This window comes from Lissotriton vulgaris, chromosome 9 (genome assembly GCF_964263255.1).
Source record: "Lissotriton vulgaris chromosome 9, aLisVul1.2, whole genome shotgun sequence".
Taxonomy (NCBI): Eukaryota; Metazoa; Chordata; class Amphibia; order Caudata; family Salamandridae; genus Lissotriton; species Lissotriton vulgaris.
Window position 1 is genome coordinate 1,230,114,919 of NC_141697.1, and position 13,731 is coordinate 1,230,128,649.

A 13,731-nucleotide genomic window follows, 5' to 3' on the forward strand; every position below is an offset into this window, starting at 1 on the left:
TCTGCATTCTGTCCATCAATTGTTCTTTTTCCATTGAGCACTGGACACAGTCAGCAGAAGGTGGGTTACAGGGAAGCAGCTGAGCAGCACCCCTTCCTCCCTCTTCCCTTCCCTCACTTTTCATCTCTCTCCCATAGTGAAAAGGCAGAGTCCCTGGCAGCAGAACCCTACAAACCCCCCTCTCTATTGGCAGCCAGACCTCAGAGGAGGGAGGTTTCCTTGTGTAGTTTCAATGATGACCACAGAAAGGGCTTCATTCCCCTGGGTGAAGTGGCACTGGTGATTTTCGTGATGTCATTGATAGACTTGGCCAATAATGGACATCTGTCTTATCTACTTCCTCTGTCTCTGTAGTTCTTCGGTGGTGACGCCATCACTGGCTCTGAACCACTCCCGTACCAGGGCCCTAAGAACCATGAGGGCGGTTCCTGTCAATGTAGCGAGGTGTCCGTGGGCTGCATACATCTCTATATTTGGGGGGGGGGGGTCCTTCCGAATCATCGCAGAGTTAATGTTCCCACCATCCCAACAGAGTAAACTCTGCCTGCCAAACTTTATATCAGGAATCATTTATTGATTGCCGCGATCGCTTTGCTTTGATCCTGAGGGACAGGGGCTACTGGGGGGATATGTAAGGACCCAAAGCTTCCTCAGAGGGTTGAGTTGTGGCTCTCCACCAAGGCGCTGAGGTTGAAGAGTTCTCAAAAGAACTACCTAAACAGCAGCCTAGCCGGCCTCTAGCCATGCCAAGACCAGCAGAGGAGGGAAGCGAAATAGAAGATCTGCTCTTGGAAGCACCCCTGTAGGAACATGGTCTCTTCCTCGTGGATAAACTGGGACCCCAGTAGGAACAAGGCCCCTCCTAGTGGATAGGCCATGCCCCCAGTAGGAACAAGGTTCCCTCCTCGTGGATAGACCAGGACCCCAGTAGGAACAAGGGGGACGATTCACAGAACTAACTTAAGACAAAATCCTAAACTTACTACTTTTGGTATTCACAGAAGTTAGGATTTTGTCTTAAGTTTGTCTTAAGACAAACTTAAGACAAAATCCTAACTTAAGTCTGTTTTAAGACAAAATCCTAACTTCTGTGAAAACCAAAAGTAGTACGTTTAGGATTTTGTCTTAAGTTAGTTCTGTGAATCTGGCCCTGAGTTCCCTCCTCGTGGATAAACCAGGACCCCAGTAGGATCAAGGCCCCTCCTCATGGATAGGCCAAGACCCCAGTAGGAATATGGCCCCTTCCTCGTTGATAGACCAGGACCTCGGGAGCGCAAGGGCTGCAGAGCCTGGCACTAGTCCACGATTGAGATACCAGTGCTTAATTTGAGCCGGTGCTTTCCAGTGCTCTGCACCAGCACTTAATTTGGGCACCGGCACATAACTGTCAAGCAAACAAGTATTTATTATCATTATATTTTTCCTTTCCTGACGTTTTTGGAGGGGTGACGCTCCTCCGTCATAGCATAAGGAGCAGCCGCTGTTAACAGGATGCGGTCCAGACCCTTTAGATGAGGCAGAGCACAGGGTTGCTTATGAGGGGAACTGACCTGCTAGTGCTCCAGACCCCCTAGAAGGGGTGGGCACAGGGCTGGTTGGAGGGGGGCTGACCTGCTAGTGCTCCAGACCCCCTAGAAGAGGTGGGGCACAAGGCTTGTTGGAGGGGGGAGTGACCTACTGGTGCTACAGACCCCCTAGAAGAGGTGGGGCACAAGGCTGGTTGGAGGGGGGCTGACCTGCTAGTGCTCCAGACCCCCTATAAGAGGTGGGGCACAAGGCTTATTGGAGGGGGAGCTGACCTGCTGGTGCTCCAGGCCCTCTAGAAGAGACATGGTATGGAGTTGTTTGAAAGGGGGAATGACCTGTTGGTGCGCCAGACCCTCTAGATGAGGCGGGGCACATGGCTGCTATGAGGGGGCTGACCTGCTCGCGGTCTAGACCCTCCAGAAGAGGAGGGGCATGGGTAACCCTGGGCGTAGTTCGTGTAGTAGCACTACGAATAGCTACGCAAACTGCACTTTGTACAACGAAAGCTAAGCGTAGCTACGCGTACTGTGCAAAATGCTGTTCACACTGATTGCACAGTGCTGGTTGCTTGTCTGCACTGTGCAATCATTGCAAATCGTATCCTTCACATAGCAAGCGGTTGTTTTCTGCCGCTCGAGTACATTTGTACTCGAGCGGCAGCTTTCTCAACGCGGACTGGTAGTTTCTCATCGCGACAGCTCACGAGCCTACGCGACCACTCGCAATGAGAAACCTGACCTCCCCGCGTTCACAATCTCATCAAGAGGTTTATTTTCCACTCTCACGATCGGCAACTTGATGTTGCTGATCGTGAACGAGGAAAAAGTCTCGCTGGGATGTTACTTGACGTTGAGAACCACGAGCAAGAAAAAAATGCCCAGTACGCTACGCGTTTTTGCACTGTATTACGGCAATTCGCGTAGCGCGTAGTTGTGCAAACTACGCGAGCACAGCATAGTCCTACACACTGGATTAGGCATTGGGCTGGTTGAAGGGGATACTGCCCTATACTGGTGCTCAAGATCCTCTGGGGGATGCAAGGGGCTGGTTAGAGGAGGGACAGACCTGCTGGTGCTCCAGACCCTCTAGATGAGGTGGGGGGACGGGGCTGGTTGGAGGGAGAAGTGACCTGCTGGTGCTTCAGACCCCCTAGAAGAGGTGGGGCACGGGGCTGGTTAGAGGAGGGACAGACCTGCTGGTGCTCCAGACCCTCTAGATGAGGTGGGGGGACGGGGCTGGTTGGAGGGAGAAGTGACCTGCTGGTGCTTCAGACCCCCTAGAAGAGGTGGGGCACGGGGCTGGTTAGAGGAGGGACAGACCTGCTGGTGCTCCAGACCCTCTAGATGAGGTGGGGGGACGGGGCTGGTTGGAGGGAGAAGTGACCTGCTGGTGCTTCAGACCCCCTAGAAGAGGTGGGGCACGGGGCTGGTTAGAGGAGGGACAGACCTGCTGGTGCTCCAGACCCTCTAGATGAGGTGGGGGGACGGGGCTGGTTGGAGGGAGAAGTGACCTGCTGTTGCTCCAGACCCCCTAGAAGAGGTGGGGCACTGGGCTGGTTAGAGGGGGAGTGACCTGCTGGTGCTTCAGACCCCCTAGAAGAGGTGGGGCACGGGGCTGGTAAGAGGGGGGAGTGACCTGCTGGTGCTTCAGACCCCCTAGAAGAGGTGGGGCACGGGGCTGGTTAGAGGGGGGAGTGACCTGCTGTTGCTCAAGACCCTCTAGATGAGGCGGGGTACAAGGCTGGCTGGACGGAGGGATGACTTGCTGGTTGTCCACAGCCTCTAGATGGTTGGAGGGGGTCTCCACCTTGATTTTCCCACAAATACTGCTTAGTGAAATGGCTATCAAGGGTCAAGGGGACAGAGGCAGGGACAGTGCTGCCAAGCAGATCCATGATATGAGGCATCTGTTGTGCTGTTCCTACTGATGCATCTCCTATGTGTGTGTAAAATGTCAGCATCTCAAGCAGACATTCAACTTGTTTGCTCTTGAGTCTGCCCCAGAGAGCAGTTGTCAAGAATGATGTCTTGCTGATGATGGCTTTGTGTGATTTGTGGTCATTTTCCGGTTTCATTCTAGCAAGTTTGCAGTGTCCGGAAATGCCAAGTGTTTTATCTGTCATGTGGTCACTCAAGTAAATGTGCAAGTCTCACCTCCTAAATGACAACAGTTCCTAAATCATCACAGTGCCTTGAAACCAGGAATATACCGAAGTGCTAGAAACATAGTGTTTACCATGAAAGGAGTTCGAAGAGTTTATTGGGATGGCAAAGACATCTCAAAGGTACGTCTACATTTATATACAATATACACATGCACATTCAGTGGCTGTCACTACTTTCTTTGTAACAACAATTGTTACTCTAGAAATATTTCATTCAGACTGTACTTCTGACTTCAATAAAGGTTTGCACAGTTCTCAAGGCTTTATATCCACTATTCCTTTTGTTTTTGTTTCTTTAAACTCTTGCTAACACTGTGGCCTTCATACAATTGACAAAGATTTAGAAAACAATAGTAGGTGAAACATCTGGTGAAAGAACATTTGCAGGAGATAAACTGCAAACAACGTTTGTGTCTTCCCTTGTCAAGATACATGTGAAAAAACATTCTTTTACACATTTTATAAAACAATGGTGGTAAACATTCAAAACTTCCCAACTCTACAAACTGTAACGCTTACCAACTTTGCCCATCATGGAGGCGATGCTTAAAACTTCTCCGACCCCTATGTAAATTTCATTAACTTTAATTCTCAGATGTATCTCATGAAAATATTTAGGGCTGTTGCAACATTTGTGTGTTTGAAATCCCATATGTCCATGCTCTTGCAGAAGAGAACTACATACATTTTCCAGTCGCAAACTTCTACATGCAAAACAATGATCTTTAGAAAGTTATCTGGATACAACTTTGGGGATGGGGAATACAAGGAAATTGTTAGAACAATGGGATACTGTTGCGTGCCTCGTTGTGCATTAACTGCTACGATTTGTTAACGTTCTGCGGTAGTCGTGAATATATCGAGGACATTAGTTTCCAGAGTAGTCTACCTGAGGGCACCTTCTTTCAGAGTGTGGCTCCTGAATGTCGAGTCCAGGATACTGTGGGACACTATATCGTGGTCAAGATATCAAGGGGATGATTGGTCAAAGAGAAGTATCTATAGACTTTCTATACCTAACTCCACAACTGTGAACCTTGAAGATATACATATATCACCAAGGTACGTAGATGTGGAGGTAAGAATAGTAAATCTTAACTTCCTTATATGCAGTTACCTTTCGATATTCTGTCTACGGCATTAGTGTGCTAAGCTACTCTTGCACTCAATATCCATGGGTACAATCGTCGTTTAATTCTCAGTAATGCTCTGGTTGTAAGAGGTGAGGTCCATATTTGTCTCATGATGGAGGAGCGGTGGTCAGACATGACTGGCAAACACCCTGTTAACACGCTTGTCAATAATAGTGTCATCTGTTCAGCCAAAGAAAGTGATTCATCGTGTGAAGGAAGGAAGTCCTAGCCTCCTAGAAGAACTGTTGTGACCTCTACAAGTCAAGCCGATAGAATTTTCTGGGGTCGAGACCTTGTGAAAAATCTCCCAGATATTCAGATGACATGCTTTGTCTGCACCAATAGATATTCTGAAGTGTTTTAATTATCAATAAGTAAATCTTAGGGCCTGGTTTAGATTTCGGTGGATGGGCTATTCAGTCACAATGGTGACGGGTATCCCGTCCACGAAATCTGAATCCCACAGGATACTATTAGATTTATATTTCGGCAGACAGGATATCTGTCCCAGGTGTTACGGAGTAACCCATCCACCAATAATCTAAATCAGACCCTTAGTCTGAGATGGACCTCAGCAACTCAATGCATTCATCAGCCAGCTATTTCCTGGGCATCGATAGGGAGGTGGGAAACCGACACATGATGGTTTTAGAGGTGACCCCTGAAAAAAGAGAACCATATTCCGCTACCGATGTGTCTTGTAGACAGCTCTTAGAAGCAATGTTATGGCTTGGTGACCAAGTAGCCTTATTACTTTAATAAATGGTTGTTTCCACCTTTGTCTGAGGCATCTCTTTGGGCCACCCATAGCTGCATGTCTGCTGCAGTCGACACAACTCCAGCCGCCCTTGCAAGCTGGCACTTTTTTCTGACTTTACCAGCTTCCGGACAAGGAACTTAGCTACTGCCCTTATCCAGCATGACCGGCTCTGGGCCGTGCACTGTAGTTCATTCACAAGGCCGTGCAGGTCCTTAAAGAGCCGATAATGAGGTATCCTCACCAAGGACCGCGGGATGTCCTGCTTTTCACAGAGCCCATCAAAATAGACCAAGATATAGTCCCGCAACTTCTCTTTGCTGGTGACGTCCTTCATGTCGCGCTGGAGGCAGGACATCGCTGCCCCAAAGAGGTTGTGAGGATCGCCTCGGTAACTGCTGCTCGTGTTGTGGCTTCGCCACGCCTCGTAGACTTTGCTGCTATAGTGCGTCCACACAAAAATGACCTTCCCCTTCTCCCTTTCCACTAGTTCTCTCTTGCTGTACAGCCATGGCAGGATGCCCATCTGGGCAACGCGGCCCACCTCCCAGAGATCCAGGATAACATTACAGCCCAGGCTGGTCCGCAGGAAGTCGGCAAAGGCGCAAATAGCGATCTTGTACTGCTCGGAATCGGGCGAATAAACCAACAGGATGGTGCGGCGCCAGAGAGGAGCTGTGGAGAAGACAGAATGGAGTAAGAAACAGCCAAAGTAGTCATCAAAAATCACACAATGTATGCTTTTAGGGACAGTGGGTTGCAATTAGTTCTGAAACAGAGAGGCGAAAATCAATGTATATGCGCGTTTGTAATCAGATATCGATTGTTCTCTTCAGTCATGTTAATTTCAAATGTCTTTTGCACATAGCCTGACCAGTATCGGAATAAATGATGGTTTTGTATTTTGAGAATGCAGATAATAAGATGATTTTGTGTTAAGTGTTTTATTATAGTGCAATGTCAGCCAATTCCAAGGTCTTTCGTACTTCTTGGGAGTCAGGGATGGTGGGTGGGCTGTAGACTGTTGTCTCTGTGTTTGCTGTTTACCAAATGGAACATCTTTCATGAGGCGACCCGGATCTTTTAATCTACCACTTTACCAGCATAAGGGCGATCAGCTGATCTATCCTTAGTGCTAGAAGGTTCTTCCAGAATGGGGAGGTGGATCTCACAACCCTACCTGAACCTGTGTGCTTGAGGGATCCACTAGTCTTTATTGTGGATGTTACTGGTAAGAACTACTGTCTTATCTTTAGGAGAGGGTTGCCTCTGTTTGAAGGTGCTTGTCTTTAAGTCTCCATCTTCATAACTTTCTCAAAGCTTGCTCCTGCACCACTATGCCTCTCATCCCAAACTCAATTGCTGTCCTTTGACTCTGCCCAACCAACTGTGAGTGCTTTCTAGGTTATTTTTGTGTGTCGCTTTGCGCTGCATCTCAACTTTGCTTTTTTAGGACTTCTATAATATTCCCAGGATGAAGTGATTGCCTTTGTGAAATGTATTACCATACACCGCGGGTGGGTCACCTTGTGCACACACGGCTGATGGCCTCCCAGCGTTGTATTAATTGCTCTGCACCTCACATATCTAACTCTCACCCTCCATCTGTGTGCCTTTGTTTTTGGCATCTTTTGACATGTCCTGGTCTTCTCCTGTAATATAAGGAAGAATGGAAACTCAGTCAGGAGAAGTGGAGGTGGACCGCGCAGCCTTGTAGTACGGCTGCTCTCTGGAAGTTAAGCGGGATGGCCCCTCTGTCCCTCTCCATGGTACCATAAGCCCCCACAGCCCCTGTGGTGCAGGGGGCCCCAAGCTCTGGGGGGCTCCCTCAGCAAAATTGGTAGGTGGTGGGCCAGGGAGAGGGGGCCCCCTCCATGTACTTCTCAAGGGGGGGCCTTCATGCTTCGTTACGCCTCTGCCATGCTACTTGCCTTCTTGTCCCGCTGGTGAGTTTTGTCCCCAAACACTGGTGCCACTGCCTTGTCCTGAGTTGGTTTAATCAAATATTTTATTTATGGGGTATAAACCCTCCGCTTTCTTGCTTACAGCGATGCCCCCATGCCTTAGCTACTCTCCTGTCGCTTCAGTGCCAACTTTTTTTTAATTCCCTGACAGCACCTGGCATGGTGTGGGCACTCCTCCAGTAAGGTGTTGCTGGGACAACGACCAGAAGAGACACTGCGAAGGCAGTTTAATCCCAGGTGTACATGTTCACTTGTTTCACTGTCACGAAAGGGAGGGGTGCGAAGAGCAGAGAAGAAGAGCGCTGGTGAGGTGGGAGGTCGTGGGGGCAGCGTGTAGTTGTAGAAGGAAAGATGAGGAAGGAAAGATCTGTACAATGACACAGGTACCTTCTCCATCTCCTGGGCCTGCTCCTCAGGTAAGTACTGCTTGAGCTTTCACTCCACCACTGAGTTGGTATATCATGGAAATAGAATGACCTCTCTCTATGTCCGAGGCTTCCTTCCAGGCCACGAAGAATAGCCGGCCGGGCCCTCTTAGAGGTGTAGAGAGGCTCGGGTCTCTTCCAGATATACAAGACTGAGTGACAATTCTAGCCTCAACAACTGGCAAAAAGTAATTGTTACTAAGTGTAACGCCATCTTTCTGAGCTCAGCATCACAATGTTGGTCAATGCAAAGGAACCTTTGTTCAGAGCGCTTTACAGGAGCACCCGTTGCGTTACAGGACTGGAAGATTAAGTGATTTGCCCAGAATCACAGGATGTTGGATGTCCTTGCCGAGACTCGAACCCGGTTTTCCAGATTTGAGGTCGACCGCCCTAGCCGTTAGGCCAACTTCTCTCCTTTCACTCTTGGAACCCAGCTTTCTGTCTATCACTCAATGCCTTGTCTATGCCTTTGACCCTCTGTAGGGCGGGCTCTGCTCCCCTTCGGCTTGGTTTGTGCTATTACCAGATACTCATATATCTATCTGTAAAGCAACAGAAACAAATCATACATACCCTTTTTTGCTTTCTGGATTTTGAGGTAGTTAAGGAGGACGAGAACAATCGTCAATAGAACCCCTGCCAACAGGCCAACCGCTATGAGCCCGTTCCGCCAGCGGGAAACTGGAAAACAGAGAGAGACGGCATGATTCTCCAACAGTGACTTTCACCAAACCACCCCCACCACCTGAGAGCACCCTCATTCTTGAGGTAGAGGCCCTTGTCCAATCAACTGTCACATTAACTCAATCAATCAAAGTATTTCAGTAAAATATGTCGCATGCACAGAACAATAAAAGAAAATATTCTACACAAAATTCATAACAAATTTGTCCAAAAGGTTAGAAAAGAGAAAAAAAGTACTTGATAATTAAGACCAAATTATGAATTTTTATAGTTAAATAATTAAAAAATAAAATAAACAAAATCTTTCTGCACATGACTAAAAGGATGTCCATTAATCGTAGACCATCTAAGAGTTCTTAGTAATACGATGCAAGATAAGGTTTATGTTGAAGCATTATCGGCTGCTTTTGGCGATATGTATGCTGAGTCCAGACCTTGACATTTAGACTCTCATTCTGACTTTTTGGGTAAATCTGATATCAGAAACAAACAGTGTCTAATCTGGACAGAGCAGTGCAAGGAGATATGCTTAGAAAGTGGAAATGTGGGGTCATCCAGACTGATTGTTCCAAAGCCCCAAGTTACCCCTTATTCAGACGACTCTGAAGTGTGTGACGTTTCATCTGCTGGGGTCACACCACAAGGTGCCATAACACATTTATCCTGATTAAATTATTAAAGAGTAAAATGCCCTGACTGGGAAAGGCCCCATTACCACTGAACCCTAGCGTCTCTGAGTCAGGCTTCACCCCGCCTTTTGAGAATAGGACTAGAAAGAATCATCTTAATCTTGAGGAGCAACTGAGAAGCGGATAACCATCTCTGGACATTAGTCCCAGATCACAGATCGTCCTTTTAGCCCACTCAATCGCCTCCTGAAACATTTTGGCATTTTTTTCAGCCTCCGTCAACCTCATAAATGGGCTGATTTACAAGAGAGTTACGCATCTGTAAAGATGCGTCACTTTCCCTGCGCCACCATTAGAAAGCCTTTCTCCACTATGGATGCGCCGTATGTACAATACGGTGCACCATGGCGCAAGGATTGACAGATGCGTCAGAAATTGTGACGCATCTGTATATGCAAAAGTCACGGCCGTCGCCGACTGGATGAAGGACAGCAGACTGAAGCTGAATTCAGACAAGACGGAGGTCCTCTTCCTCTGACCCACCCCGTCAGCCTGGGACGACTCCTGGTGGCCCACATCTCTAGGCTCAGCCCCTGAACCCACTGACCACGTACGCAACCTGGGGTTCATCCTCGACTCCGTCCTTTCCATGACCAAGCAAGTCAACGCCATCTCCGCGTCCTGCTTCAACACCCTCCGAATGCTCCGCAGGGTCTTCGAATGGATCCCTCCCGACACGAGAAAAACCGTCACCCAGGCCCTCATCACCACCAGACTCGACTACGGGAACGCCCTCTACTCAAGAACAACAACCAAGCTCCTGAGATGACTACAACGAATCCAGAACGCCTCGGCACGAATGATCCTCGACGTCCCCCGATGCAGCCACATCACACCCCACCTAAAAGGCCTACACTGACTCCCCGTCAACAAGAAGATCACCTTCAAACTCCTCTTCCACGCACACAAAACACTACACAACACCGGACCAGCATATCTCAACAACAGACTCAGCTTCCACACCCCCACCCGCAGCCTTCGCTCTGCCAACCTCGCCTCAGTTCCTCGTATCCGAAAAACCACCGCCGGCGGCAGATCCTTCTCCTACCTGGCCGCCAAGACCTGGCATGCTCTCCCTACCAGCCTACGACAGACCCAGGAACTGCTGGCCTTCAGAAGACTTCTCAAGACCTGGCTCTTCGATCAGTACCCCCCCACGGGTATGTAGCGCACTTTAGAAATGCAATGATTGATTGATTGATTGATTGATTGAAGTCATTGCAGATTAAGTAAACCATTTGCTATTACTGAATGTTTTTTGTTTTTTTTAATTTGAAAACTTTTGTATTAAGGGAAACATGAGCGATACATGATAGTAGCACAGATCATCTTCATGCCAAGAAACAAAGCACGCCCAACACAAAGAAAATCACAAGTCATGGCAGAACTATGTGAAAGTCACTGGAAGAGCCGCGAGGCAGGTGGGGGGCCCGTCCAATAGGGTGCATTCCCACATCTCTTGTGAGGGTCTAGGAAGCAATACAGCTTTTCCCTTCTGAATTGAGTCGTTTTCAAGTGATATGCTTCTTAAAACTGAATGCGAGTTAGGAAAAAAGAGTCTTGTTTTAATGGTGAATTACCTTGCAGGCAGTGCTTAATTTAATTTGTTCTGGTGTTTGCCGGTGCTTAGCAATGGGACTTATTTGTAAACACTGGCACTTCTTTATGACAGTCTACCACATGGTGGTGATCTCGGTATGTTTATGAGCACACCTATCCAATAAATTAAAAATATATAAAAGATGTGTCCAGACCATGTTTACAACATTAGTGGACCGGGAATTGCGTTTGGTAGTGCTAAAGTTGCCATCTGGACGGTTTTATTGCTGAATGACAAGTATGTCCCTGTCGGTAGAAAAATTAGGAAAACCACATAAAGCCAGTATCTCCACCCCTTATCAGTACATACTTTAAGTGGTACATATAATAAGAAACACTTTAAAATAGGTTCCACGGCTGCTTAATGATCTCTAATGGATAATTAAAGTAAACAAAGAAAGAAATACCATGTTAAAAATTAATAGAGGTTAAACTTATTTCATATAACGTTCTATTAATGAATCATGTCCGGGCCTTTGCAGAATCTTAAAACCTGAACTGGTGGCCAGTATTTTTCTGTGAGAAAGATGGCAACCCTAGGCCCGGCTGGTAGTGATGGTGGGTAGTGCCAACCCAAGTTACTTCCTGAGGAATACTTTGGCCCTGGCCCTTACATTTCTGAAACATAAGCACAGCTAGCAGGTTGAAAGCATCAAAGCAAGAGTACAAGGTGAAGAAGCAAATATGGTGGATGGTTGGAGTTCAGGGCTAGAGTGGCAGAGGCAGCACAAGCAACTTGGTCTGTCTTTCTATATGGACTTTGTCTATGCTCATCCATTCAAATTGGGCTGGCCAGGCAGTTCTACACTTGGATAGAGTAGGATATTACCTACTAAACTCACCAAATGTTGGTTATAAAATAACGAGAATCAGGGTATCAACCACATTGGCATCTTTCAATCTGTCTGACTAAAAACATTTTACATCACCATGAATTGTAGTAAGTTTAGGCAAGCTCATCTACACCAAAATCAAGAAGGGTCGTGAGTGGCCAGACCTTCTGTGAGGCCGGTACACCTGGGGCAGAGTCACTCGCCTGAGATAGTCTCCATCCTGTTGTATTGACCCTTCCACTTCATCATTGAGGCGGTATCTCACAGACGCAGACCGGCCTCTTTCAATGACGGACACTTCCACCAAGGCCACAAAATCTGAAACACTCACGGGCCAAGGCCTTTTCCCAGGTCCTGCCAAGCATTTCCAGAATTTTCTATCCACCGACAGATCTCTGATATGAATAAAGCTATTTGAAGAGTGTAGTGTGACTGCTCAGAATACTAAGTACAACCTACAGTGTATTCCACCCAAATTAACCCCTTTAATTCACCCCTGTACACAACAAAGGAGGACATTCTGGGCAGAGTAAAATAGCTCTCTATGACCAACGCAGTACTCACTGTCTGGACAGATGACCTCCCTTGCTGCAAAACGGACATCTGACCGCCAAACCTGGACATGTAAAAAGGGGTAGCACAAATGAGAGCAATGTTAGTGCCCATTACTGTTCCGCATTTAAGACGTCTCCACTCAAGAAAGGCATGTACCCTAGAAATATACTAATCTATAAACAAAACAAAACCCTGCCTAGAAACAAATATAAACAATGAATTAAATCATATATGGAAAAGCGCAAAAAGTCACAATACAGCCCACACTGTAAGTATTCCCGTAAGTCTCATAGTGGAATCTTTCTCATGAGAATGAGCATGTCAAATGTATTCATTTTTGTTAACACGTAAAATAGTGTATTCGTTTTTAGACAATCTTAGCATAATAAAAAGCTCCACAATACAATACATGCATAGAAGAATGAAAACATCTCTGGTAATTTTTCATACTTTTGGGGTGCGTACCCACCACCCCAAAAAATAAGTTAATGAAAAAAGCCAATACAAATTATTACTACTTTTTTGGAACTGGACTCTTAAAATATAAAGTGAAAACAAAAAAGAGCCCACAATGTCTTAAGAAGCTGGAGAACTTCTGTATTCAGGACAGACTTAATGCTTAACTTATTTGATTTTGCTTTCTGAGACGTTGAGTACTACACTCCAGATTCATAAACCTAAACTCATTAACAAATCTTGCGTCACTTATTCTGCCAACTTCCGGATGTTTTTTTGTAAATTTCACTAATTTAAAAGTGTCATGATGTTTGTAAAAGACAGGCGTAAAATCTCTCAGTAAGTACACTTTACTCCAAGCTAAATTATATCAACTTTACACAATTCTACATGCAAAACTTTAATTCCACCCATCGCTAGTATCACAAACTGACATATGAAAACTTTCGGAACTGTCTGATATTGCCACTTTTAAGTAACAATCGGACATCGTAGTCCTGAATTAATGGCAAATGTATTTAAAGTTCTAAGTCTGAGAGACAGTTTCCACATCACATTAGGAACATCAGAAAACCTAGCTAGGGATGGGACTTGATGAAATGCATTGTGGAGCGCAGTGAAGTGTGTGGAAGTTGGAGATAGGGTAACTGATGGCAGGGGTATAGCTTCAGGGGGGGTTTGGGGTGTTAATACTGTCTAATAAATGCATTTTGTGATAAATAGTTTGGGTGCAGGAACTTTTAGTTGTGTATTGTGAGATGTCATTTGGATTTCACCAGGAATGTATACATAAACACAGACAAAAATGCACACACACTCTCTCTCTCTCTGTTTTGAAAGTCCTCAAAAATATTGGTTATTTCATAAAATATTGTGCTTTCTCTCTTAGTGCTTCTACCAATCTGCATTCCTCTCCCTTTCCACTGCCCCTTTGGCCCCTCT

At 46.5% G+C, this 13,731-nt stretch overlaps 1 protein-coding gene across 2 annotated transcripts in view; it reads right to left on the reverse strand.

The window, feature by feature from the left end:
* Nucleotides 1-3,757: 3,757 nt before the first annotated feature.
* Nucleotides 3,758-13,731, reverse strand: part of IL17RE (interleukin 17 receptor E) — a 160,518-nt gene continuing 150,544 nt past the window's right edge. For both annotated transcript variants that reach the window (XM_086939373.1, XM_086939374.1), the window contains 3 exons: nucleotides 12,343-12,394; nucleotides 8,547-8,654; nucleotides 3,758-6,256 (listed from right to left, as the gene is read on the reverse strand). In XM_086939373.1, the coding sequence (XP_086795499.1) occupies nucleotides 5,580-6,256; nucleotides 8,547-8,654; nucleotides 12,343-12,394 (837 nt within the window). In that variant the 3' untranslated portion in view covers nucleotides 3,758-5,579. The remainder of the gene's footprint in view (nucleotides 6,257-8,546; nucleotides 8,655-12,342; nucleotides 12,395-13,731) is intronic.